The sequence below is a fragment of the Hyperolius riggenbachi genome, chromosome 7 (genome assembly GCF_040937935.1).
Source record: "Hyperolius riggenbachi isolate aHypRig1 chromosome 7, aHypRig1.pri, whole genome shotgun sequence".
NCBI lineage: Eukaryota > Metazoa > Chordata > Amphibia > Anura > Hyperoliidae > Hyperolius > Hyperolius riggenbachi.
Genome location: NC_090652.1, coordinates 189,559,950 through 189,585,260, shown reverse-complemented (window position 1 = coordinate 189,585,260; position 25,311 = coordinate 189,559,950). Strand labels below are relative to the sequence as shown.

Here is a 25,311-nt window from a genome sequence, read left to right as displayed (position 1 = left end):
CTAGTGGCTGCTGCTCTGCTCTGGCGCTTTGAGTCCGCAAGGAGAAAAGCGCAATATAAATGTTATTTGTCTTGTCTTATTTGTCTAGCTCCTGCGTGTGTGCACTCACTCACTGTCTGTGTACTGTAGTGTACACACACACTCTATTTCCTTCTGATTACTGATTGATTATTGTAATTAGTTGTACTTACTGTTACTACTTACTCTTACTGTACTATAGGAGTCTAGGACACTCAGTCACTGTTCATAGGCTAGCTCCTGCGTGTGTGTGTGCACTCACTGTCTGTGTAGTGTGTACACACTACACACACTCTATTTCCTTCTGATTACTGATTGATTATTGTAATTTCTAGTTGTACTTCCTGACTCTTACTACTTACTTACTGTAGTAGGGACACTCACTCAGCCACTGTTCATAGGCTAGCTCCTGCGCGTGTTTGCGCATGCGTGCACTCACTGTCTGTAGTGTACACACACTAAATTTACTTGTGATTACTACTGATTATTGTAACTTCTAGTTGTACTTCCTGACTGTTACTACTTACTTACTGTACTAGGGACACTCACTCAGTCACTGTTCATAGGCTAGCTCCTGCGCGTGTTTGCGCGTGCGTGCACTCACTGTCTGTAGTGTACACACACTAAATTTACTTGTGATTACTACTGATTATTGTAACTTCTAGTTGTACTTCCTGACTGTTACTACTTACTTACTGTACTAGGGACACTCACTCAGTCACCTCACCCACCAACCCACTCCATTAAAGTACCCCACTTTTAACCCGCCCTTTTAAAAAACGTTTGTCTTTACGCCCAAAACATCGAAGATGTCTGGAAGTGGCAGCCAGCGCGGTTTGGGCAAGGGGAAGGGCAGCAAGGGAATCAGGAGGAGAGGGAGCAGCATTGTGGCAGGCCGCGCCACCATGCACAGTTCCGCAGCAGCAGCAGCAGCGTCAGTGGCTAACATTCCTCCCATAGCCACTGGCCGTGGACGCCTTGGGCGCCGCCCAGCAGGAGCATCTGCAACTCACGCTGCAGAGACACAGCAGCAGCAGCGTGTAGCACCTGCTCCGATTTTCCTCCAGCCGGGTCGGAAACGTCCCATTGAGGAAAAGCATGCAGACACTGTGGTGCAACTCATGACGGAGGATGAGCAGCCCGCCATCAGCTCTGCATCCGAGGCCTCCACCCTCACCACCACCACCACCCCTGTTCGCAGCAGCCGCCCAGCAGGGTCTGGGGAGGAGGCCAGTTCACCGTCACAAGTTGGCGACCTGTCACTCAGCAGTATTTTTACCCCAGGCACCATCAGGGTATTGTCTGCTGTTGTTGGCGATTTGGAGGAGGAGATGCTGATGGGCACTTTGGGGGATGAGGGATTGGACAGCAAGACTGTGGCGGCAGTCAAGCAGCCCATCCATGCATCAGGAGAGGAGTTTGGGGGGTCATCATCCCAGCAGGACATGTTTCAGGAGGGGGAGGATGATGATGACCCGGTGACAGACAGAGACTGGGTGCCACCACCTCCAGGGGATGTCGTCCTCAGCAGCTCTGAGGAGGAGGAGGAGGATGCGCTTGTGGGCCTTGCAAGGAGGCGCATCATTGCAAGCATTGGCAGCAGTAGGCAGGTCCCACAGCCTGCTGGTGTCTCAGGCACAGCAGCAGCAGCATCTGCCAGTACCACCACCAGCCGCACCCAAGCCCCCCCCCCCCCCCCAACCACCACAGGGAGACAGGCGGCAGCAGCGCTTCCATGCCGTAGGGGGATGTTTCTGTCACCAATCTGGCGATTTTTCACCATGCCCACTGTGTACAGCAAGTACGCCACTTGCAACCACTGTCAGCAGAAGTTGAGCAGAGGTGCAGACCCCTTAAAGTTCAGCACCAGCTCGCTCATCAACCACCTTGCTGCGAAACATTTCCACCAGCATGAGGAGTTCCAGAGGCTGAAGGCATCTGGTGCTGGCAGTGGCACCACACCCATCACTGCACAGCCTTCAGCTGCAGCAGCAGCAGCAACAGCAGCCACCCGCCCTCCTGCTCCTCCAGCAGCACCAGCAGGAGTGCGGAAACGCACTGCTCCTCCCCCCTCTGCAACTCCTGCCGCCGACACTGAGGCCTGTTCTGGCAGCCAGTCCTCAGTGGCCTCCTCCGCTGTGTCTGCTGATTCCCGTGCCAGCAAAAGGCCACGCCAGAGCCTTTTGAGCGAGTCCTTCCAGGGGGTGGTTAGGGCTCTGCCTCCCAGCAGCCGTCGCGTGCGGCAGCTGAACAGCTTGCTGGCATGGGCCATGTGCTCCCAACTCCTGCCGTACACGCTCGTGCAGGAGGGGAGCGACATTCGTGCGCTGCTTGCTTGCGCAGCCCCAGACTGGCAGCTCCCCAGCAGACACTTCTTTGCCCGCAAGGCCATTCCTGCACTGCACCGCTTTGTGATGGCCAATGTGGAGCGAGGGCTGGAGCATGCGGTTGGTGAACGGGTCCACGTCACCATGGACTCCTGGAGCAGCCGCTTCGGGACAGGCCGCTACCTGTCCTTCACTGTCCACTGGGTCAGCTTGGTGGAAGGGGGTGAGGATGGGAGAGCAGCAGCGGGCACAGCAGCAGCAGCAACACAGTGGGTGGTGCCACCCCGCAGGGTCAGGGGAACTGCAGCAGGTTCCTCCGATCCTCTGCCATCCTCCAGCACACCTGGCCAAACCCCCCGCCTCAGCAGCAGCGTGAAGGCCCACCACTGCCAAGCGCTGCTGCACTTGGTCAGCCTTGGGAAGACCAAGCTGACGGCAACCCATGTGTTGGCCAAACTCCAGGAGCAGGAGAGGATTTGGCTGACCCCCAGAGGCCTCAGAGTCGGAGAGGTGGTGGCCGACAATGGGGCCAATCTGGTTGCCGCAATAGACAGGGGAAACCTGACCCACATCCCCTGTCTTGCCCACGTGCTGAACCTGGTGGTGCAGAAGTTCTTGCGCACCTACCAGGGGATGGGCGAACTGCTGGAAACGGCAAGGAACGTTGTGCGTCACTTCCGGCGCTCGGCTGCAGCCTGTGCGAGCCTGGAAGACGTGCAAAAGGAGCTGGATCTGCCACGCCATCGGCTGATCCTTGACGTTCCGACTCGCTGGAACTCCACCCTGGCGATGTTGGAGCGTCTGGTTGAACAGAAGCACGCTGTCAAACAGTACCTTGCCCTGGCCACTGTTTCCGCCGCTCAGAGAAGGGACAAGACCAGCAACATCCCGTCCATCGTCCCCGATGATGACTGGAGGCACATGCAGCAGGTGTGCTTAGTGCTGGCTCCCTTTCTGCAGGCCACTAACATGGTGAGCAGGGACCATGCTATGGTCTGCGAGTGGGTTCCCCTGGTTTGTCTGCTGAACAGGGCCCTCGATGCTTTGCTGGAACAGGGAGCGGCAGCCTTGGACCAGCAGGAGCGGCAAGCAGCTGCACAGTCCACCTCTGAGGGGGAGGAGGAGGAGGACTTGGTGGAGGTCCCTGACCTTGCTGCTGATGAGGGGGAGCAGCACAGTGCAGCTGAGTTGGTGCGGGGGTGGAGAGAGGATGAGGCTGACAAGGCAGAGGAGGAGGATGAGGACAGCAGCACTGCCGTCGATGTGCCAGCAGACGTGGCCCGCCTCTTCCCAATGGCAGCGCACATGCTGACGTGCCTGCGCAGGGACCCCAGGGTGATCCAGATGAAGCAGAGGGAGGACATCTGGATCAGCATGATGTTGGACCCACGCCTCAAGGGGAAGTTGAGCCAGTTCCTGCCGCCTGCAGGAGGAGACCCAGCGCAACAAATAAGGAGCTTGCAGCAGGCCCTTGTTGAGCGCTTGGAGGAAGCCTTCCCCCAGCCTTCCACCCCCACTGTCCAGCAGCCAGCACAGAGGCAGCAGCAGGTGCCTGCATCCAGCAGCAAGTGCCCCACAGACCTGCTGTCTCTCAGCCACGAGCTCTACTGGACTGTAGAGGCTCCAGCAGCAGTGACTAGAGAGGAGGTGCATGCAGCAGCATCCTCCACCGGTCACAGCTAGCGCCTGACCCGCATGGTGGCTGACTACATGGGGTCCTACAGCGGGCTTGACAGCGATGCCCCTGTTGATCCCATGGAGTATTGGGTCAAGCGCCTGGAGATCTGGAGCGAGCTGGCGCAGTACGCCCTGGAAGTGCTGTCCTGCCCCCCTTCCAGCGTGCTGTCCGAGCGCTGCTTCAGTGCAGCTGGTGGTGTGGTCACCGAGAAACGCTCACGTCTGTCTCACAAGTCTGTGGACAGACTGACGTTTCTCAAGATGAACCAGGCGTGGGTGGAAGGCGAGTTCCTGGCCCCTGTTGTCGGCGAGAGGGGGACATGAACTGGCTAAGAACCATCGTTAATGTGCCTTACCACCCTTTACCACCTCCTGGCTCCTGCTCACTAAGCCAGCCTGGTTTACTTTGACTATTACGTCGCCTGCAGCCACACATTTTACACCTACAGTGGGCTGCTGTGTACTGCCCTTCTGCTGTCTGTCTGTGTTTCCCACTGCCAGGGTACACAGATTTACCTTCTGCTGCCACTCTGCCACCAGCTATTACGTCAAACAATAGCTATATATCTGTGTAATTTGTTTTACAAACAAAACCAAAAAACCATTAAAAAAAAAAAAGGTTTAATTTTTCTGAGGTGCCCGGGTTGAAAACTGTGTTGTCCCAGTTGTGTATTGGACACGATGTGGGCTGCACGACCGCTGTCTGGGACCTCCTGTTGTGTTTATTTATGGCCTGGTATCACCGCTAGGTACCAGGGCTATTATGTCACGCTGCCTACCTGCTGCCACACTCACACTACTCCTCCATTCCTCCTGCTGATGCTGCTGTCTGTCTGTGTTTCCCACTGCCAGGGTACACAGAATTAGCTTCTGCTGCCACTCTGCCACCAGCTATTACGTCAAACAATAGCTGCTCACATAATCACTCCTCCATTCCTCCTGCTGCTGCTGTCTGTCTGTGTTTCCCAACGCCAGGGTACACAGATTTACCTTCTGCTGCCACTCTGCCACCAGCTATTACGTCAAAAAATAGCTATATCTGTGTAATTGGTTGTAAAACCAAAACTACAAAACCATTACAAAAAAAAAGGTTTAATTTTTCTGAGGTGCCCGGGTTGAAAACTGTGTTGTCCCAGTTGTGTATTGGACACGATGTGGGCTGCACGACCGCTGTCTGGGACCTCCTGTTGTGTTTATTTACAGCCTGGTATCACCGCTAGGTACCAGGGCTATTATGTCACGCTGCCTACCTGCTGCCACACTCACACTACTCCTCCATTCCTCCTGCTGATGCTGCTGTCTGTCTGTGTTTCCCACTGCCAGGGTACACAGAATTAGCTTCTGCTGCCACTCTGCCACCAGCTATTACGTCAAACAATAGCTGCTCACATAATTACTCCTCCATTCCTCCTGCTGCTACTGTCTGTCTGTGTTTCCCAACGCCAGGGTACACAGATTTACCTTCTGCTGCCACTCTGCCACCAGCTACTACGTCAAAAAATAGCTATATCTGTGTAATTGGTTGTAAAACCAAAACTACAAAACCATTACAAAAAAAAAGGTTTAATTTTTCTGAGGTGCCCGGGTTGAAAACTGTGTTGTCCCAGTTGTGTATTGGACACGATGTGGGCTGCACGACCGCTGTCTGGGACCTCCTGCCTGCTGTGTTTATTTACAGCCCTGGTATCACCGCTAGGTACCAGGGCTATTATGTCACGCTGCCTACCTCATTGACTGCTTGCTGCCACACACTCATCCTCCTCCTCCTGCTGCTGAATTTACCTCCTGCTGTCTGTGTGTTTCCACTGCCAGGGAGCACATACAATGGCGCTTCCAACATGCGTGCGCCACCAGCTATTTGTTACGCTCAAAAATAGCTGCATTTCTTTAAAAAAAAAATTGAAAAGAGAAATAAGTGAAGAAGAAGACGATATAGAAGAAGATGAAGAAGATGAAGAAGAAGATGAAGAAGAAGATGAAGAAGAAGATGAAGAAGAAGATGAAGAAGAAGATGAAGAAGAAGATGAAGAAGAAGATGAAGAAGAAGAAGATGAAGAAGAAGATGAAGAAGAAGATGAAGAAGAAGATGAAGAAGAAGATGAAGAAGAAAATGAAGAAGAAAATGAAGAAGAAGATGAAGAAGAAGATGAAGAAGAAGATGAAGAAGAAGATGAAGAAGAAGATGAAGAAGAAGATGAAGAAGAAGATGAAGAAGATGAAGAAGAAGAAGAAGAAGAAGAAGATGAAGAAAAAGAAGATGAAGAAGAAGAAGATGATGATGAAGAAGATGAAGAAGAAGAAGAAGACAATATAAAAGAAGAAGAAGAAGATATAGAAGAACGTATAGAAGAAGAAGATATAGAAGAAGATATAGAAGAAGAAGAAGAAGATATAGAAGATAAAGAAGAAGAAGAAGAAGTATATACAGTACTGAACAAAATTCTGGACACAACTTCTCTTTTCACCTTTTTTTTTTAAAGGAACATCCCCACATAATCACTTGCTGTTGTTACTTGGAAAAAAAGATGTTTCTTGCATCATTCACCCTCAAAACAAGTGTAGGAAGCTATTTAAGGCCAATTCGAATAGTCAGCTCGAATAATGAGCTCGAATACCGACTCGAATAGTGAGCTCGAAGTCCGAGGTCGAATCGAATAGTAAAATTTATTCGACTCGAATATTCGACTGACCTCGAATAATTTACTATTCGAATTCGACCAAACTCGAATTTTGAAAAGGGGTATTTGAGCACCACTAGAGTTCAGTACCGACTGGAGCGGGGCCAGTTTGTTAGAAGGTAGTCCACAAAGTAGTACGTTGCAGTAGTCCAGACGAGAAATTATAAGAGCATGTATTAACATTTTGGTTGCATCTTGAGTGAGAAAGGGACGGATGCGAGATATATTTTTGAGTTGGAGATGGCAGGAGCTGGTTATGGAGTTAAGATGAGGAATAAAAGAGAGAGAAGAGTCGAATATTACCCCCAAGCACCGTGCTTTGGGAACTGAAGTTATGGGAGTGTTATCAACATTTATAGTTACTTCAGGCAGAGAGGTGGCCAGAGACGGTGGAAAACTTATTAGTTCCGTTTTACTCATATTAAGTTTTAGGAAGCGAGAGGACATGAAGGAGGATATAGCAGACAAGCAGTCAGGAACACGTTTGAGGAGGGAGTTAAGGTCTGGGTCCGAGAGGTACAGTTGCGTATCGTCTGCATATATGTGGTATTGAAACCCGAATGAGTTGATTAAGTCACCAAGACTGTGATGGCCCAACCGGTTCGCCGGAGAACTTGTTCGCGCAAACTTAGCAGGTTCGAGTTCGCCGTGAACCGCGAATAGAGATGGGCCAAACGGTTCACCAGCGAACGGTTCCAGGCGAACTTTGGTGGTTCGCGTTCGCAGAGAATTTATGTACGTCAGAATCACTACCATTGAAATTGCCCAAATAAACAGGTTTTTGTGACCCTAGGATATGACCTCTTCAGCCTAGGGGCCCGAAACTCACCAGTTATGATCCCCCTAACAGTTCCTGCAATGCTAGAAAATTTGCCCCTGCTGAGCAATTGCCCTTTGAAAAGATGTGAGATTTTGGAAAGTGAAATAGGGAGCCAATGAAAGCCTATGGGGGATTTTACTACTTTTGCACCCCTGTAACTCTGGTTTGCAGAGATGTAGGGACCCCATCTTTGGAATCCAAGTCTAACAATATGTCTTCTACCTGCATGAGACATTTCTTGAAATTCAGACGTTGCTAACGGCCATGGCTGCGATTTATGTACGTCACATTCACTACCATTGAAATTGCCCAAATAAACTGGTTTTTGTGACCCTAGGCTATGACCTCTTCGGCCTAGGGGCCCGAAACTCACCAGTCATGTTCCCCCTAACAGTTCCTACAATGCTAGAAAATTTGCCCCTGCTGAGCAATTGCCCTTTGAAAAGATGTGAGATTTTGGAAAGTGAAATAGGCAGCCAATGAAAGCCTATGGCAGAATTCAGCACTTTTGCACCCCTATAATTCTGGTTGGTTATCATCACCCGCCGACTTTAGCAATAGCAAAGGCCCCTTACATCCTAGCAACACCAAATTTGCAGGATATGTTAAAAAGATAGCAGGAAACAATATTTAAAGGACTTCCGAGGCCACAAATGTGAAAAAAGTTAAATACCTTTTCATAATTCAGCACTTTTGCACCCCTATAATTCTGGTTGGTTATCATCACCCGCCGACTTTAGCAGCTAATAGCAAAGGCCCCTTACATCCTAGCAACACCAAATTTGCAGGATATGTTAAAAAGATAGCAGGAAACAATATTTAAAGGACTTCCGAGGCCACAAATGTGAAAAAAGTTAAATACCTTTTCATAATCCAGATCCATGGAGGATGCCATCCGCACCCTCCCGTTCATTCCGCCATGGCTCCCGCAGTAATAGCGGCCCCGGTCGGGTCCTGACCCTTCTGAACCGGTCGGGTTCTCATTCTCCCCTCAATATGGCCGCCACAGATTGCCGCGGCTGTGCAGTCAGCATAGGCATGATTGCGGCTGTGCAGGTCTAGGGCCTCCTCCTGCCGCGTCATCAATATGCGTGCATACATCTGACGCATCGGGAGGAGGACCTAGAGCTGCGCAGCCGCAATCGCATCTATGTGGACTGCGCAGCCGCGGCAATCTGTGTCGGCCATATTGAGGGGGGAATGAGAACCCGACCCATTTGGAGGGGTCGGGACCCGACCGGGCCAGTATTACTGCGGGTGCCATGGCGGAATGAACGGGGGGCGCAGATGGCGTCCTCCATGGATTTGGATTATGAAATGGTATTTAACTTTTTTCCTACTTGTGGCCTCGTTAAGTCCTTTAAAAAAAAAAGGAAAAAAAAAAAAATAAAAAAAAATATATATATATATATATATATATATATTTTTTTTTTTATTATTATTATTTTTATGTGCTGAGTGTGGGAAATAAATGAAAAAAAATGACGTGGGGTCCCCCCTCCCGAGCCTCTGTAACCCCTTGTCCCCCATGCAGGCTGGGAGAGCCAGAATGCGGAGCCCCGGCCGACTGGGGCTTCGCATCCTGAGCTATACCAGCCCGCATGGTCCATGGTATGGGGGGCTCCGGGGGGGAGGGGCAGCCAAGCCTTCCATTTCCTGCCCCCGGAGCCCTTGTCCAATCCATGGACAAGGGGCTCTTCCCCACCTCCGGTGCCCCAGGAGGAGGTGGGGGCGACGACTCCCTGGGGGGGGTTCATGGGGGCATCTGGGAGTCCCCTTTAAGAAGGGGACCCCAGATGCCCACCCCCTCCCAGGAGAAATGAGTATAGAGGTACAAAGTACCCCTTACCCATTTCCACAAAGGGTTAAATGAAATAAAAACACAACCACGAAAAAAGTCCTTTAATTTTCTTATTTAACCAGAAATACTTACCTGTACCTTTAAAAAAAAATTCCCACAGCAATATCCTCGGTAAATGATCCAACGAACTGTATCCTCTTATGTTGCGATCTTCTATTAAGTTGATTGAAGATCTCTGACGCCCCCCACCCACATGAGAATGCTGCTATGTCCTTTTGGACGCATAGCTGCTAGCTCCCGCTGAGACAGCAGCGGGAGCTAGCAGCTTCACGTCCTTCCGAGGGCGCATTCTCTGCTATACTAACGGCTCATGAATGAGCCGGATCTTTTTAATGAATCGGTTCTTTTTTTTATGAATCGACTTTTTTTTTTACTTTAAAATCGATTTTCTCAAAAACTATAAGGTCTTTTTGAAAAAAAACTGTTTTCCTCTTGTTCCCACTGTTCTTAACATTCCCAGTAATTTTGGTGTTGCTAGCTTTTAAAGGGGCTTTGCAATTAACCATTAAAGTCGGCGGGGGTATATTTTCCCACGGTCAGAAGGAGAATTTACATTGAAACTTTAAAATTGATTTTCTCAAAAACTATAAGGTCTTTTTGAAAAAATTTTCCTCTTATTCCCACTGTTCTCCTTAACATTTTCTGCAAGTTTGGTGTTGCTAGCTTTTAAAGCGGCTTTGCTATTAACTGCTAAAAGTCGGCGGGCGCTTAATTTTCCCACGGTCAGAAGGAGTTACTTTAAAATTGATTTTCTCAAAAACTATAAGGTATTTTTGAAAAAAAAATTCCCCTCTTGTAGTCACTGAAAGATCTCAGGTGTTAGACACCTTGAAACATCTTTTCCATCACTTTTCTGGCCAGCAGAAATGTTTCTAGTTTTCAAAGTTCGCCTCCCCATTGAAGTCTATTGCGGTTCACGGAAGTTCCTGCGAACCGAACTTTCCGCGGCAGTTCGCGAACAGGGTTCGCGAACCTAAAATCGGAGGTTCGGCCCATCACTAACCGCGAACACTTAGCGAGTTCGACCCGCCCCCTATACTACATCATTGCGCTAAACTTTGACCCTCTACATCACAGTCAGCAGACACATGGCAGCCAATCAGGCTGCACTCCCTCCTGGAGCCCCTCCCCCTTATAAAAGGCAGCAGCATCAGCAATGTTCTCACTCTGTGTGCTGCTGTATTAGTGTGAGAAGGGAGAGACTGAAGTAAAATTGATAAATAAAATGGCCACCTGTAAGCCATTTTGCCACACTCCCTTTGTTCTATACAGTTACACGTATAAGACTAGTTCTCTTTTTTCACATGGTATCATGGGTTTGGAATGTGCTACTAGGGATGATTTGTCTGTCTTGTAGATAAGGATGGCGCTGTGTGAATCTCACCAGTCAAACTAGCCTTAAATTAAGCTACTGATGAAACATATACCTCTAATAATAATTAACGACTGACTGATCTCATCCACTTAAATATTAATATGTATTCATGTATTCATGTATTCATTTATGCTGTATTCTGTATTCCAATAGTTAACTTAGAGATTTTGTGAGGATCCAATCAGGTTATTGGTAGGAGGTATGATTGTAATGTGTAATTGGGAGTATATAACTTCTGTTCCGAGCTTTGCAAGTCAGACATTGCTTTGCTATGATTCAGTGCATGTCTCCTGTACAGTAAATAAGCCAATACTTTACTTCCAAGACATCGATTTGTGGTATTTCACAACAGTTTGGCAAGCAGCCAGGAGGGTCCAGCCTGACACCCGATGCCTATCTGGTCCAGCGAACTGGGGACAAGCTACCAGTGTGAATGTGCACAAGAGGTAAGCAGATACCTTGCACTTAGCTAAAATCTGTCACACTTGGTGCTGTACCTGGAGCGCAATTGCCAGAGAAGGTTTGTTTGTAAGGTGGCACTCTGAACCAGTCTGGAAGTAAACTATTGTAAAATTTGGATATCCTCACTAGTATATATAGTTTAACTGGCTATATAATTTAGTGGGAAGAACTTGTAAATATGGCAATCCTCACTATCTGTGAATAGTGGGAAGAGACGTCTGTAGGAAATGTGGAAATCCTCACTTATGTGCTGCCTGTATACTGTGCAGCCTCTGCACTTGATCCTAGTCTTCTCTGAGCAGTCCCTTGTATTGCATAGTTGAGGTGAGGCTGGGATTGATTGCACCTCAGATTGCATAGTTTATGGTCACCAATAGGCTGAAAAGAGGACTTATCATCTGTATGCAGGCAGCTGGATAACTCCTAGGGAAATCCTCGTTCTTAACGGGAAGAGGTAACGGGTTGGGTATTAGACTCATCACGGCCAGAGAGTAATTGCCTCTGGTTAAGCCTATAGTGGAAATCCTCACTAGTCTATAGTGGGAAGGGATATATCCAGTTAGGTGAGATGTAATGAGATACCACGTGGAAGAGTAAAAGTTACAGATATCTGTGGGGAAAGGGAAAAAAAAAAAAAAGCAAAAGGAGGAAAACAAAAAATAGACGTGCACTATGGGAATTATTTTGAGCCATGGCGTTAACATCAGAGCAAGTAATATTTAAGAGCATGCTTTATGAGATGAACCGAAGACCATTTTTTTAGACCTAGGTGAATTGTGAAATGCTTTTTATTGATCTTTGAGTAATTTATATGTAGTTGCTGTTGTTGAATCAGTAACATGTAGGTGAATTAGACTGTAAGTATTTGATGACAAAATTTGGTATATTTGTAAATTGAGATAATTAATTTTATGCTGGTTGCCCAAAAAATCTGGTTGACAGAATAGATCTATGGAATTATATAATTAGGGAAAGTTTAGGGACAGTTAAATTGTATGTTTTATTTGTTGTTGTTTTGTTTGTTTGTGTTTTAATAAGTGTGGCTGGCTGTACTTGGTTGAACATTCTAAGGGGTTGTAGTGTTATACAGCAGCCTCCAACGAACCTAGAGACATATTGCTTATGAGAGTATATTAATTATGTGTAGGCCAAACAGCTATACCACAGAGTTTCAGAATCTGGGAGACATATTTTCTTGTTTAAATAAATGATACAGAATATGGAATCACCATTACAAGTCATATGTGATAGACATCCAAATGGTAAAACAAGTTTAATTTAGTATAGTGGTAAATGGCCTGAGAAAACAAAAATTGAATTGAATTGTGTATAAATTTAAGAAGTTACTACTGGAAAAAACAACATGGTTCAGATCCAAATGGTTACTAAATGAAACGTCCATGCTACAAATATGTTAGAGTTAGAGATTCAGGTTAACATTGGAAAAATCAGTATTTGGTAGTGAAAAGGTCTGCTGCGGTGTTCCATTAACCCCCCCTGTACCAGCAGAGCTTGTCTACAGCTGTGAGCTCACTATGCCCCCTCCTAAGGAATCAGCTCAAATAACAGCAGTATCACCCTCTGTATACAGACTAATGGCCCATACTCACGGGCAACATTCTGGCCTGTCGCTAGCACACGGGAGCGTGTGCGCGACAGGCCGGTGACATCTCGTCGCCAGGTCCCTCCGCATACACAGGGTGGAGGGACCTGGCAACTGACGAGAAGGAAGCTGTCGCTGAAGTTCCTCCCCCCGCCGGAAGCCCGCCGGAAGCTCAGGGTATTCCCTGCTGGTTGCTGTCGCAACAGTAACAGTTGCGGCGGCAGCGATTGACCGCGTTCAATCGCCTGGCGACATCAGCGACGAGCGACGGTTCGGGGTGCGCGCCCGTGCAACGCCTCATACTCACGGGCGACCTGTCGCTGTAACACGCGTGCGCCGCGTGTTGCAGCGACAATTGTAGCCCGTGAGTATGGGCCATCAGACTCTACAGAAATCATGGGCTAGCAAGGGTTATGTGAACTGCCAGTAGGGGATAATAGTATTAGAGGGTAGAATAATCGCAAATTCCTTCTGTGGTAAGTAGGCAAACTTCTGTTTTGTATAGCATTTTAGTAAGGAGGCTTTTTGGTCTTCTTCAGCCCCTTACACACTCCTAGGAGTTCTGATTCACCATGAGCTTGCTGGGTAATCTAGAACTTAGGGTATAATGAATAAATACAAAATAATAATGGAGGAGGAAAAAATGAAAATGATATCTCTTGTCTGTAAGGAAGCTTCTGTGTGATGAAATCACAGACGATTGTGCAAGAAAGAAGAAGGGTTGTGAATGGCTGTTACTAATTCGGGTGTATTTTCTGTCTAATTAGCAGATTGAGAAGTCTTGGTGTGAGTTATACAGGGAATGCTGTGATGACTGTGTTTTCCAGTGTGTGTGAGCTGAGACTGCTTGACAATATATAGTGTGCATGTTCAGCAAAAGATATCAAAGTTGGAATTTGTTGATAGCTGCTGTTGTATTATTATTATTGATTTATAAAGCGCCAACATATTTCGTGGCACTGTATAAAGTAAGAAACAAACATGGGGTACATAATACAGACAATGGTGTACACTAATATACAAGATACATAATTAGTGACAAAATACAAAAAAATGATACAGCATACAGAATACAAAATACAGAAGTGGTAATGACAGTGATAAAAATAACATGATGAATAAAATGTATAATGATTTCCAAGACACAAAAGGAGGAGGGAGCCCTGCCCTTGCGAGCTTACAATCTAAAGGGAATGGGGGGAAACAAGAGGAGGGGTAGTATGCAATAAAAGATAAAAAGGCAGTATGTTTTAGGATACCTAGTAGGAGTGCAATTTGGTCTTAGGACAAAGGGAAGTGGCTTAAGGTAGCGCATATGCTTGTCGGAACAAATTAGTTTTTACAGAGCGTTTAAAAGTAGCAAAGGTTGGCGAGTGACGGATGTGTTGTGGGAGGGGATTCTAGAGAAGGGGTGAAGCGCGTGCAAATTCTTGTAAGCGTGAATGTGAGGAGGTGATTCTAGAGGAGGACAACAGAAGATTGTGTGCAGATCTGAGATTGCGATTGGGTTTGTATCTGGAAATTAGTGAGGATATGTACCAGAGAGAGATTGTGGAGAGCTTTGTAGATTAGGGTTAGGAGTTTGAACTGGATCCTCTGGTTAATTGGCAGCCAGTGAAGAGCTTGACAGAGAGGGTCAGCAGAGGAAGATCGAGAAGAAAGATGAATGAGACGAGCAGCTGAGTTCAGTACTGACTGGAGCGGGGCCAGTTTGTTAGAAGGTAGTTCACAAAGTAGTACGTTGCAGTAGTCCAGACGAGAAATTATAAGAGCATGTATTAACATTTTGGTTGCGTCTTGAGTGAGAAAGGGACGGATGCGAGATATATTTTTGAGTTGGAGATGGCAGGAGCTGGTTATGGAGTTAAGATGAGGAATAAAAGAGAGAGAAGAGTCGAATATTACCCCCAAGCACCGTGCTTTGGGAACTGAAGTTATGGGAGTGTTATTAACATTTATAGTTACTTCAGGCAGAGAGGTGGCCAGAGACGGTGGAAAAATTATTAGTTCCGTTTTACTCATATTAAGTTTTAGGAAGCTGTATGGTTCAGGAAAGTTAAAATAGGAAAAGCTACATAAAGTCTACGCTGTATATGATTGATAGAGAAGGTAAACATAATTAAGTCTGATATTGTATGCCTTTTAATAAGTTTTGATTGTTTTCTGTGTGAATGTAGCCAAGTGTCAATACCAGTTCTACAATCTTTGGTCCCATAGCACTGGAATGCATACAGAGCACACTTTTTGGCCTGTTTGTAGTGGTAGAAATAGCAGTTTTTAAAAGACAAATTGTCTACCACCTCCTACTTTACATACAGTAGGTTTCTCAAAACGTTTACAAGAAGGGATTCATAATAGGGGTATGGAAAGAATGAAGGGCCCCATCCTCACAATGTTGGATTTGTGGGAAACTAGAAGACTTAGAAATAGTATACTATCCTTATCACACTTCATACAGTAATCAAACCCATTTCCCTTAAACATATACATTTTTAAAGAGAACCCAAGGTGGGATTTAATTATGCTAGTGGGGCACAGAGGCTGGTTGTGCACACTAACACCAGCCTCTGTTGCCCCATGGTGTGCCTCCAAGACCCCCCTGCGTGCCGCTATACCCCCCGCAGTGCTGGCGACACGCAGCGTGTCGCCAGCACAATGTTTACCTATGCGCTGTCTGTCAGCGCCGCTCCCCGCCTCCTCCGTATCGGCGCTATCCGCCCACGTCCCTTCCCTCCCGCTGATTGGAGGGAAGTGACGCAGGCGGGTAGCGCCGATACGGAGGAGGCGGGGAGCGGCGCTGACAGACAGCGCTTAGGTAAACATTGTGCTGGCGACACACTGCGTGTCGCCAGCACTCCGGGGGGTATAGCGGCGCGCAGGGGGGACTTGGAGGCACACCATGGGGCAACAGAGGCTGGTGTTAGTGTGCACAACCAGCCTCTGTGCCACACTAGCATAATTAAATCCCACCTCGGGTTCTCTTTAAGGTTAATAATGTAGGCCCATAGAACTTACACACACATGGGCCCTGGAGAACTATAAAAATGAAAAATATGACACCCAGTACAAACTTGGCAGAGCTGCTATACTCACATTCTGACTGCAATCCCTGTTTATCAGCATGGAGACAGAAGGCTTCTTTTGGGGAATGTGAAGAAGCGCGGAAGAGCCGCCGCCATGAGTCAGGCGGAGGCGGCTCTTTCCGCGCACAGCGTGACAGAGCACGGGGAGGCAGCCGCCTCCACTCAGTATGAGGCGGCTGTCCCCGTGCAGGGCATGGCGGAGCGCGGAAAAACCACCACGTTGGACACGGCGGTTAGCGCGCAGGTCCCTCTTGCAGAGGCACCGCAGAGTGGTGCTGGTGTGGCTGGGACACATAGTCCCTCCAGGTTTAGAGTGACGCGCGCGCGCACTCAGGCAGGGAAAATATGACAGCCAGAAGTGAGTCAGCTGACCAGGCTGGTCAGCTGACTCTGGCTCCACTCCTCATTGGTCCAGCACTTGGGGAGGTGCTGGAGAGATGCCTGTGTATATGTACTGCTGGCTATTCAGTTGCTGGTTGTCTGGCGTTGCGAACACATACGTGGGAGCACTCAGACCTGTAGTCAGATCCTTAAGTGTGCCGGGACCAGCTGGAGCTGTAATCCTACACTTAGCTAGATTCTGTTGATAGCTTAAAGTATTAGTTTGATTGTGATTATCTGTTATGACCCTTTGCCTGCCTGACTATCCTCCTGAACTCTGATCTTGTACCTTGCCATTCTGATACTTTGTTGCTGAACCCCGGCTCGTCCTTAGACTCTGTTTCTGCCTCCTGATCTTGTACCCCGATATATCTGATACCCTGTTGCCGAACTCTGCCTGTATCTAAGACTCCGCCTTCGCCTTCTGTATCTGTACTTTATCTGTCCGTGTGTTTACGACCTGGCTTGTCCGACCTCGATAACCGTCCTTACTATTGGAGGCGGTTCCCTGTCCTGTTAGTGACACTTCCTCCAGAGTGTCACTCTCAGCTAATCCTCCCTACTCTCAGCCTGACTCCTCCCGCCTTGGAGAGTTCAGGTCTTTGGGAGGAATCCGTGCAGTACTCCTCACTGCTCTGAGGCCTAGTCCTCTTAAGTGTTACTGTTACACCAAACACTACACTCTACTCAGGTGAACAGAGGTTAGCTGGTATATCGGATTATCGGTGATACTGCAGATCACTTATAATCTGGTATACATCTGTATTCCCAGTGATACTGCAGATCACCGGTAATCAGATCCTCTCTGTGCTTCACCGATCGTTACAGGGAACTTTAATTTATGCCCTTTGCTTAGCTAGTTCTAATCAAAATAGGAAATATTGTCCTTACTGATTTGTTTCTTTCACTCTATATATCCCGATCAGTTCTTGTACTGGGACCTACTCACTAAAGTTAACCATTTCATGCATTCAAAAAGGGGCCAACTTGTACGGTATCATAATCAGCAGTCTGTATCTGACAGGTGGTGTTATGTTTGTTTGATGAATTTTATTATGCAGCAGTTTGATGCGTGTGCGGATTGTATACTAGATCTTGTAAGATTTGGCTAGAAGTACAGTCCTTTAATAGGGTGTCTGATTGAATTTTTACAACTTTAAGAAGACAATGGAAAATGTAACAGTGCAAATTATGTTCAATATATTTTAGTGCGCTGCACAAACAGGGGGGAGTAGATTAGTTAAACAAACATACATTGGCAGATCATCAAGACAATAAATGGAATACAATAAAATGATATCAATAAATGAAGAATATTTACTCTATGAGATATAGCATTATTTTAAATAGGAGTGAGAAATTGGTTGAATAAAGCTGATTTGTATGTGAAGATGTCTCATGTGAGGATGTATTGTGTCTCAGAGCTGTTTGACAGGTTGATATTTTAAAATCAGCGAAATTGATATAACATGTACATGTTACAATGCTAGATAAGTCTATGCAAGGGAATGTTATTTTGTCTGTGAGAATACAAGCGTTAAATGAGAGCTGTGTGATAATACATATCTGGCTGTTTTGGAATGAAGTAAGCTGTGTGTGTGCAATTGACTGGAAGTTTAGGACAAAACTATTAGAAATCGGTCTCCACATTTCAATGTTAATCTTATAGCAATGATTGAGTGAGCTATGAGACTGAGAACTTAATCCTTAGTTCAACTGACACTTCCCATTAAACTAATTAGGGCATTGTATTTAACCAAGTAATTGCCTTAATCCATTCAAGTGCTAATGGGTGTTTTTCCTAATATTGGAAGGCACACTGTTACTACTCCTGTATAGTGTGTTTGTGGAAATTAGTCTGACGAATATTAACTATTTATATGTTTAATAAAGAGACTTGGCAGAAGGGAAATACTGTGAATTTATTAATAAAATGTTGAAGCACTAAAAAGGGAAATTCATACTAATGCTTTTAAGGAAAACACCTTAATAAGTAAGTTGCCAGTCCTATGGGTACAATCTGAAATATATGGGAAACATTTCTGATCATGGTTTATTTTGTGCAGGCTTTTCGAGAGGCAGAGTTGACCCTTTGTATCACCCACAATTTTCAGGGTGACATTATGGATCAAATAAAGGGCATGTAGCTTAATCAGACAGCCTCATAACCCTATCTATAGCAGTTTCCTGACAGGTAGTGCCTTGACAGAGCAAAGACAGGTAATTAACAGGTAATGTTAATTCCGTAGTGCTAGATTGAACTGTAGCTTTAAGAAATAGTATTGCTGTTATAGGTTGCAGAAAAATTAAAGGTTCTTATGACTTTTCTTTTGTAGTAGTGCTGCATTATAAAAGGTAGGGCAAGGTTACAATCATCATTAATGAATTTGTTGTGACACATTCAAAAGTAGAGTGAAGGATAGGTTAATTGATTATACAGGTATTTAAAGTTATACTCTACAGTATTAGTGTCTTAGAGCCAGAGAAGAAAGTACAAATGCTAGTGAAAGCAGAGAAAGAATTTTTATCCAGTATTTAGCTAGGAAGTATTACATTTTTGTGGAATATAGTTTAAATACACACACCCCATTAAGCTCTTGAAACTCTTGTATTAACTTTCTTTTTATGGATTTTTATTTTTATACATTTCACTAATTTGCCTGCATAAGTTTGTTCTTTGTTACTAGAGCCGCTGTGGTGTCCTCCAACTGCTAGAGATTTTGGAGATTGTCTGGTTCCAATCTAATGGACAGCTGCAGCCTTGGAAGGATGACCTTATATCTGTCTGCCCTTCTCTTGTGGGTGGCTATGGCTGCCTTTTCATTTCCTTCTGTGTCATCCCGTGAGAACTATACTTTGTGCTTTATCATGAGTGTTTTACTGCCTGTGCTGCTGACTTCACAAGCCCTCCATCACGATCTGGAAAGACAGTGTTTTACTCCTATTTTATCCAAATATAGAAATGGACTTGAACATTCCTAGTTGTTGGGTATCAGCATATATAAGCTATTTTAATTTTGCTTATTTTATGAACCTGGACTGGACTATTATCTATACAGAAGATAACATCTTCAAGTTGTAGTTTAAAAAAATCACTCTCATGGATAATTTGTGTTTTAAACAACTTGTTGTTAAAATGAACTCTTTTAGTATGACATTCTGTGTAGTGTTAGGTTGAGTTGAAGTTTTGAAAAATGTGAATTTTAGGTTATACAGGATCCGATTTATTTATGCTAACTGATAACGCTAACAATGTAAGGTTGTAACTTTTAAATTTGACTGTACTATGCACAATAATGGTGGGATGTAATCGTTAAACTGTCTAAAGCTACTAACTGCTCTGATTAAGAACACTATTGTTTATTATTTTAACAAAGTACTGACAACATTGAAATGCACTAATCTGTCATTGATAATTTATTACTAATGGCAATAACTTCTACTTACCGCTTAACTTAACCGAAGATTTTACTTTCTCTTAGTCTAAGCTTTAAATCTGGTTCTAACTGAAATATTGGCTCTAACATTAATGTTAATTTTCCCTATTAAGTCAAGCCATTTGGGAACATCTATTTTAAATGAAAAACAAAATGGTATACAACTTGAAGTGCTTAAAGTAATGAAAAGTAGTAAAATGTTTTCAGAGGGTACTTACACATTAATGAATATTCTGGAAGTGTAATAAAATGGCTATCCTAGCCTCCATAGAGGTTGGGCAGGTGTGTGCTCCATAGTCCTACTCACCCACCCCTTGCTGGTGATTCCTAAGTGAATGTGTTCCAGGTAAGAAACATTTAAAAAGAAGCAACTACTTTACAACCCTGGATGTACAAGATGAGTTCTGACTTTCCTCAGATGCAGAGGCTTTCTTCACAAGCTTGCTAAGCTCTGGTGTACAGGCTGATCCCAAATGGATACAGAGAAACGGGTATGAACTGTTTAGGTTTATAAACATTACTGATGAAACTTTAAGTGCTGTAAAAGAGGAGTTACGTGGTCTCAGGCTCACTACACTACAGAACAGACATGCCTTGGGTGACCTCAGCATTTAAGGGAGGGGTCAGGGCTTTGGTTGGAGACTCTTGTTGCACCTTTATCCCTGCTAATGATGATGAACACAATGGGACTGGTTAAAGCTCCATACTTCCAAGTGCCTACATACTTTAAGGAAACAGATGGTTGAAGAAGGAGGTATAACTGGAGACTTGTTTTCAGGTTGGTCAGAGGAAATTCCAGCCTGGGAGTTGTCCTTAATAAAGACATTCATCATCACTTGCCTACCCCTCATCATGTTATGCTGCATTGGAGTACTCCTCATTCCCTTCTGAAAGAAACTGGTAACTTAAGCAACCACTTCTATGTTGCCTGTCCACGTACACCAAGCCAATACAGAGCTTCACGTCACTAAGTCTATGGATGTTTTGCTGATGTTAATGGAGAATCCTTCATCAAGATGTGGAACTCTGATGCCCTAGGTTGAATGTGTTAACCCTTATGTTTGCATTACCCTCCCTTGTCTGTCCGTGTTGGTGATGCCAACAACAGGAGGGAATGAAGTAAAATTGATAAATAAATGGCCACCTGTAAGCCATTTTGCCACACTACCTTTGTTCTATACAGTTACACGTATAAGACTAGTTCTCTTCTTTCACATGGTATCATGGGTTTGGAATGTGCTACTAGGGATGATGTGTCTGTCTTGTAAATAAGGATGGCGCTGTGTGAATCTCACCAGTCAAACTAGCCTTAAATTAAACAAGCTACTGATGAAACATATACCTCTAATAATAATTAACGACTGACTGAAATACTTTACTTCCAAGACATCGATTTGTGGTATTTCACAACAAGACATTGGAGAGATAGGGGAAGCGATAGTTAGGAAGTTTGTTAGGTTGCTCCTTGCATATATTTGTTGGTGAAAAGCACCCCAAAAACTGCTCTTTTGAGAGCTAATGTTCTTCTGATGTGTTTTTTTTGTGTGTGTATGTGTGTGCCACTGACACTGCATATACAGCCCTGTCTGTCGCAGCTGGCCCTGGCTAATTGCTGTACTGTGCCAGGCCCAGCACATTCAGTGCATACCTTTCACTGCCTCTGTGTGACTGCACTTTGAATTATACCACCAGCAGTCAGGTCAAAAAAGTGTTCAGTACTTCACCTTTATCAAAACAAATGAGGCATGGATCCCGGAGGGCTACTGCCTGCCTGAAGACTAAGTCAGTCCCCACACAGCATCTCTGCCTGCCGGCCGCTGCTGCCTGCCCTAAGACTAAGTCAGTCCCCACACAGCTTCTCTGCCTGCAGGCCACTTGACTGCCTTCCCCGCCACCACCAACAGGGTCCAGACCAGGACTCAAGGTGGATTCCTGAATTTTTAAGGCCGCTGCTAGCAGCAGCCACTAACAAAAACAATAATAATTTTTTCTGGTGCATGTACATGCCTGCCTAATTTTTCTGGCTGCACTGAGGCTGCAACAACAAAACAAAAGGCATATACATGTGTCAATTCCCCTTTGTGATCATTGCCTTGCCACGGTGAAGGGGCTTACGTATCACAATAAAGCAAATGACCGGCTATATGAGTGTGTGTTGGGGGGGCACAGCTGACCCAAGATAATAAGGTCATTGTTGCATTGTGGACAGTTCTGTCATTGAGCTACCTCAGCCCGACCATATGGGCTTGAAAACCGCCATCGCCTGCACTCTCGCCATCGTGCGCACCAGTCCAGCATGGCCATCACTACACAAACAGTTGTTTGTGGTGCGTTACACATTGAGTTTGGTCTATCAGTGTAAAGCAGTACACTACTTACACTAACTGCTGATCCATGTATACACACGCAAGATGTTTTCAAGCACTTTAGACCTCCAATTTAGCAATGCAATGTGATTTCTGCCTTTTAGGGATTATAACCCTGCTGTGCGGCAAATCCGTAATTTTCCCCGGGACTTTTGGCGTGTATCTGACTCTGCCATGCCCCCCTCCAGGTGTTAGACCCCTTGAAACATCTTTTGCATCATGTTTGTGGCCAGAAACAGTGTTTGTAGTTTTTCAAGATCGCCTGCCCATTGAAGTCTATTGCACTTCAAAAAGTTTGCAGGTTCGCAAACTTTTTCGGAAGTTTGAGTTCGAGGTTCACGAACCGAAAATTGGAGATTCGAGCCATATCTACAATGGATGAGTGACAACTGGCTGAGACTAAATGCAGATAAAACAAAACAACTTTACTTGCAGTCTTCACCACTGGGAATAGGAGGCACATATCTACACAGCTCTGAGCATGTGCATAGCCTGGGTGTTCTAATTGATGGGGATTGAAACTTCAGAACTCATATCTCTGCTGTGGTTAAATCCTCCTATTTTCATATGAAGAACATCGCACAAATCAAGCACCTCATCCCCCCAGAAGATATGCCAACCTTAGTCCATGCTTTCAATACATCCCGACTGGACTATTGTAGTGCTCTTTACATCGGCCTTCCAAACAAGGACTTGTACCGCCTACAGTTGATACAAAATACTGCTGCTAGACTGTTAACCAACCAACCCTGTCACTGCCACATAACACCAGTCCTCCACTCCCTTCACTGGCTACTTACAAAATGGAGGATCCTATTCAAGATCAGCCTACTGACAATTAAGTCACTTCATAATCTGGGCCCTGGATACTTGAAAGAAATGTTGCAGCTGCGTAGCAATATTAATCTAGTCATACACAGAGTTCACCTGAAAATGTTTGGTCCCAGAGCCTTCTGTCATGCTGCTCCTACATTATGGAACTCCTTACCTCAGAAGATCAGGACAGCTCAATCTCTGGACGTGTTTAAATGCAGACTGAAAACCCACCCGCTCAGTTTGGCATTTGAAGAAATATATTTTGTTGTGTTAACACTAAATCCTACTACCAATTACTGAATCTGAGAGAGCCTAAGGGCCCATTTACACTTAATTAGTTGGTATGTGTTAGTGTGCGTTAGTACACATTAGTGCGCATTGGTACGCGTTTTTTCCATAGCAGTGCATTGGGAAGAAACTTTCAGTTAAAACGCGTTAAGTGTGAACTATGCTGTAAGAAAACATGGGAATTACATTGAAAATCAGTTTTCTTTCAGTTATAACTGAGAGCAAGTGATTAAGTGTAAAAAGGGCCTTAGCGTTTTGAATCCTATGGGAGAAAAGCGCTATAGAAATTGTATCGTTATATTTATTACTAGTGTTAGTGTTGGAATTCAGGTTATTGAAATTCATAAACCTGAATTCACCCATCACCACATCAGCATCCGCTGTGGACAGGGTCGGAGTTCACTTATTTGTGCTTCACATCAGGGTGAGTTAATTTATTTGTTTAAATAAGTAAGCGCTGTTCAAATTTATGGGTGCTGAAGTGTGGTGATGGACGGATTTGGGTTTCTGGATTTCAATAACCCTAATGTGAACATCAACACTACTGTATTTCTTTACAAACAACGATTAAACCTTTTTATTGTAGCAGAAGTCTTACTCTTTCTCCTGGTATTCCTGGTAGACCATTAACACCTGGTTCCCCAGTAGCACCTTTTTTGCCCTCTTCTCCTGCAGGCCCAGGTGAACCTGGAGGTCCAGTCTCTCCCTAAAACAAAATAAAGAATAACTGAAAAACAAAATATAAAGGGTATGAGGAAATTGCATAAGGACTTATACTTACACCTTCTCCCCTTGGACCAGTTTCACCTTTTGCACCATCTTTTCCAGGTTCACCCTTAAACCGTAACAGACAAATATTGTAATACCAATATTGAAAAGAAATATCAAGCTTTTTTTTTAACAAAAAAAAAAAAAAACTAACATAAAGACCTATTGGGCAAACCGTGTATAAAAAGATAAAAAAAAATTACTAAGCTTAAAATACACCTGACTAGAAGGGATATGGTGGCTGCCATATTTATTTCCTTTTAATCAATACCAGTTGCCTGGCAGTCCTGCTAGTCTCTTTGGCTGTATTAGTGTCTGAATTACACACCTGTAACAAGCATTTGGCTAACCCAGTCAGACTTCAGTCAGAAACACTTGATCTGCAGGCTTTTTGTTGGTCTAAGGCTTAGAGTATTAGATATAGAGGCTTAGCAGGGCAACCAGACAATCTGCATTGTTTAAAAGAAAATAAATATGTCAGTCTCCATAGTTCAGGAGTGCTTTAAAGTGGAACTAAGGTTTTCAAGCAAATAGGCACTGCAAATAAATGCCTTGGGATGGAGAGGAATGCTGAGTGTGGTGCTTAATACATTATTCTCCATAGCAAAGGTTGTTTAAATTTCACTGTGCTCATTTGTCCACCGTGTATATTATCTAAAAAACAAACAAACTCTGGAACGCCGCAACTAATGCCATTACACACATTACAGAGGAAGGAAGAAAGAGAGAGAAATATGCATACCCTGCTGCCAGCAAGAATTCACTCCTACAGCATTAATAGGCAAGTAGCAGGCTGGATAAAGAATAAAAAAGAGGCTGCATAGAGGCATCCAGGCTTGGTCACCTGGATCCTGCATCCCCCTGGTCACCTGGATCCCCATGTCCCCTGCTCTTCTTCAGGGATCTTGGCCGCCAATCAGAGCAGTGGTGCAGCGTTACCCGTACATTGTGATCATAGCCGGCCTTTGACCTGAGCGACCGGAGCGGTCGCTCAGGGCGCCGACTTCCAAGGGGGTACCTATAGCTGGTTACCTATACTGAGGGCACCTACACCTGATTTTCTACACTGGGGGAACCTATAGCTGGCTACCTTTACTGAGAGCACCAACACCTGACTTCCTATACTTGAGGCACCTACGCCTGGCTACCTATGGAGACCTTCAACTGACTTCCTATACTGGGGGCACCTATGCTTGGCAGCCTATATTGAGGGCACCTACACATGAGATCCTATACTGGGGCACCTATACCTGGCTACCTACCTATACTTAGTCTGAGGGTGTTTTTTTTGGGGGGGGGGGGGCGTACTGCAGCTATAACGCGTGATGCAAATTGTCGGTGCTGTGCTATC

The 25,311-nt window shown here is 45.3% G+C and overlaps 1 protein-coding gene across 1 annotated transcript in view; it reads right to left on the bottom strand.

Annotated features, from left to right (window-relative positions):
• Positions 1–25,311, bottom strand: part of COL3A1 (collagen type III alpha 1 chain) — a 2,242,195-nt gene that overhangs the window by 1,350,205 nt on the left and 866,679 nt on the right. Inside the window, exons 19-20 of the mRNA XM_068244947.1 lie at positions 23,974–24,027; positions 23,791–23,898 (exon numbers count right to left, since the gene is read on the bottom strand). Coding sequence (XP_068101048.1) covers positions 23,791–23,898; positions 23,974–24,027 — 162 coding nt within the window. The remainder of the gene's footprint in view (positions 1–23,790; positions 23,899–23,973; positions 24,028–25,311) is intronic.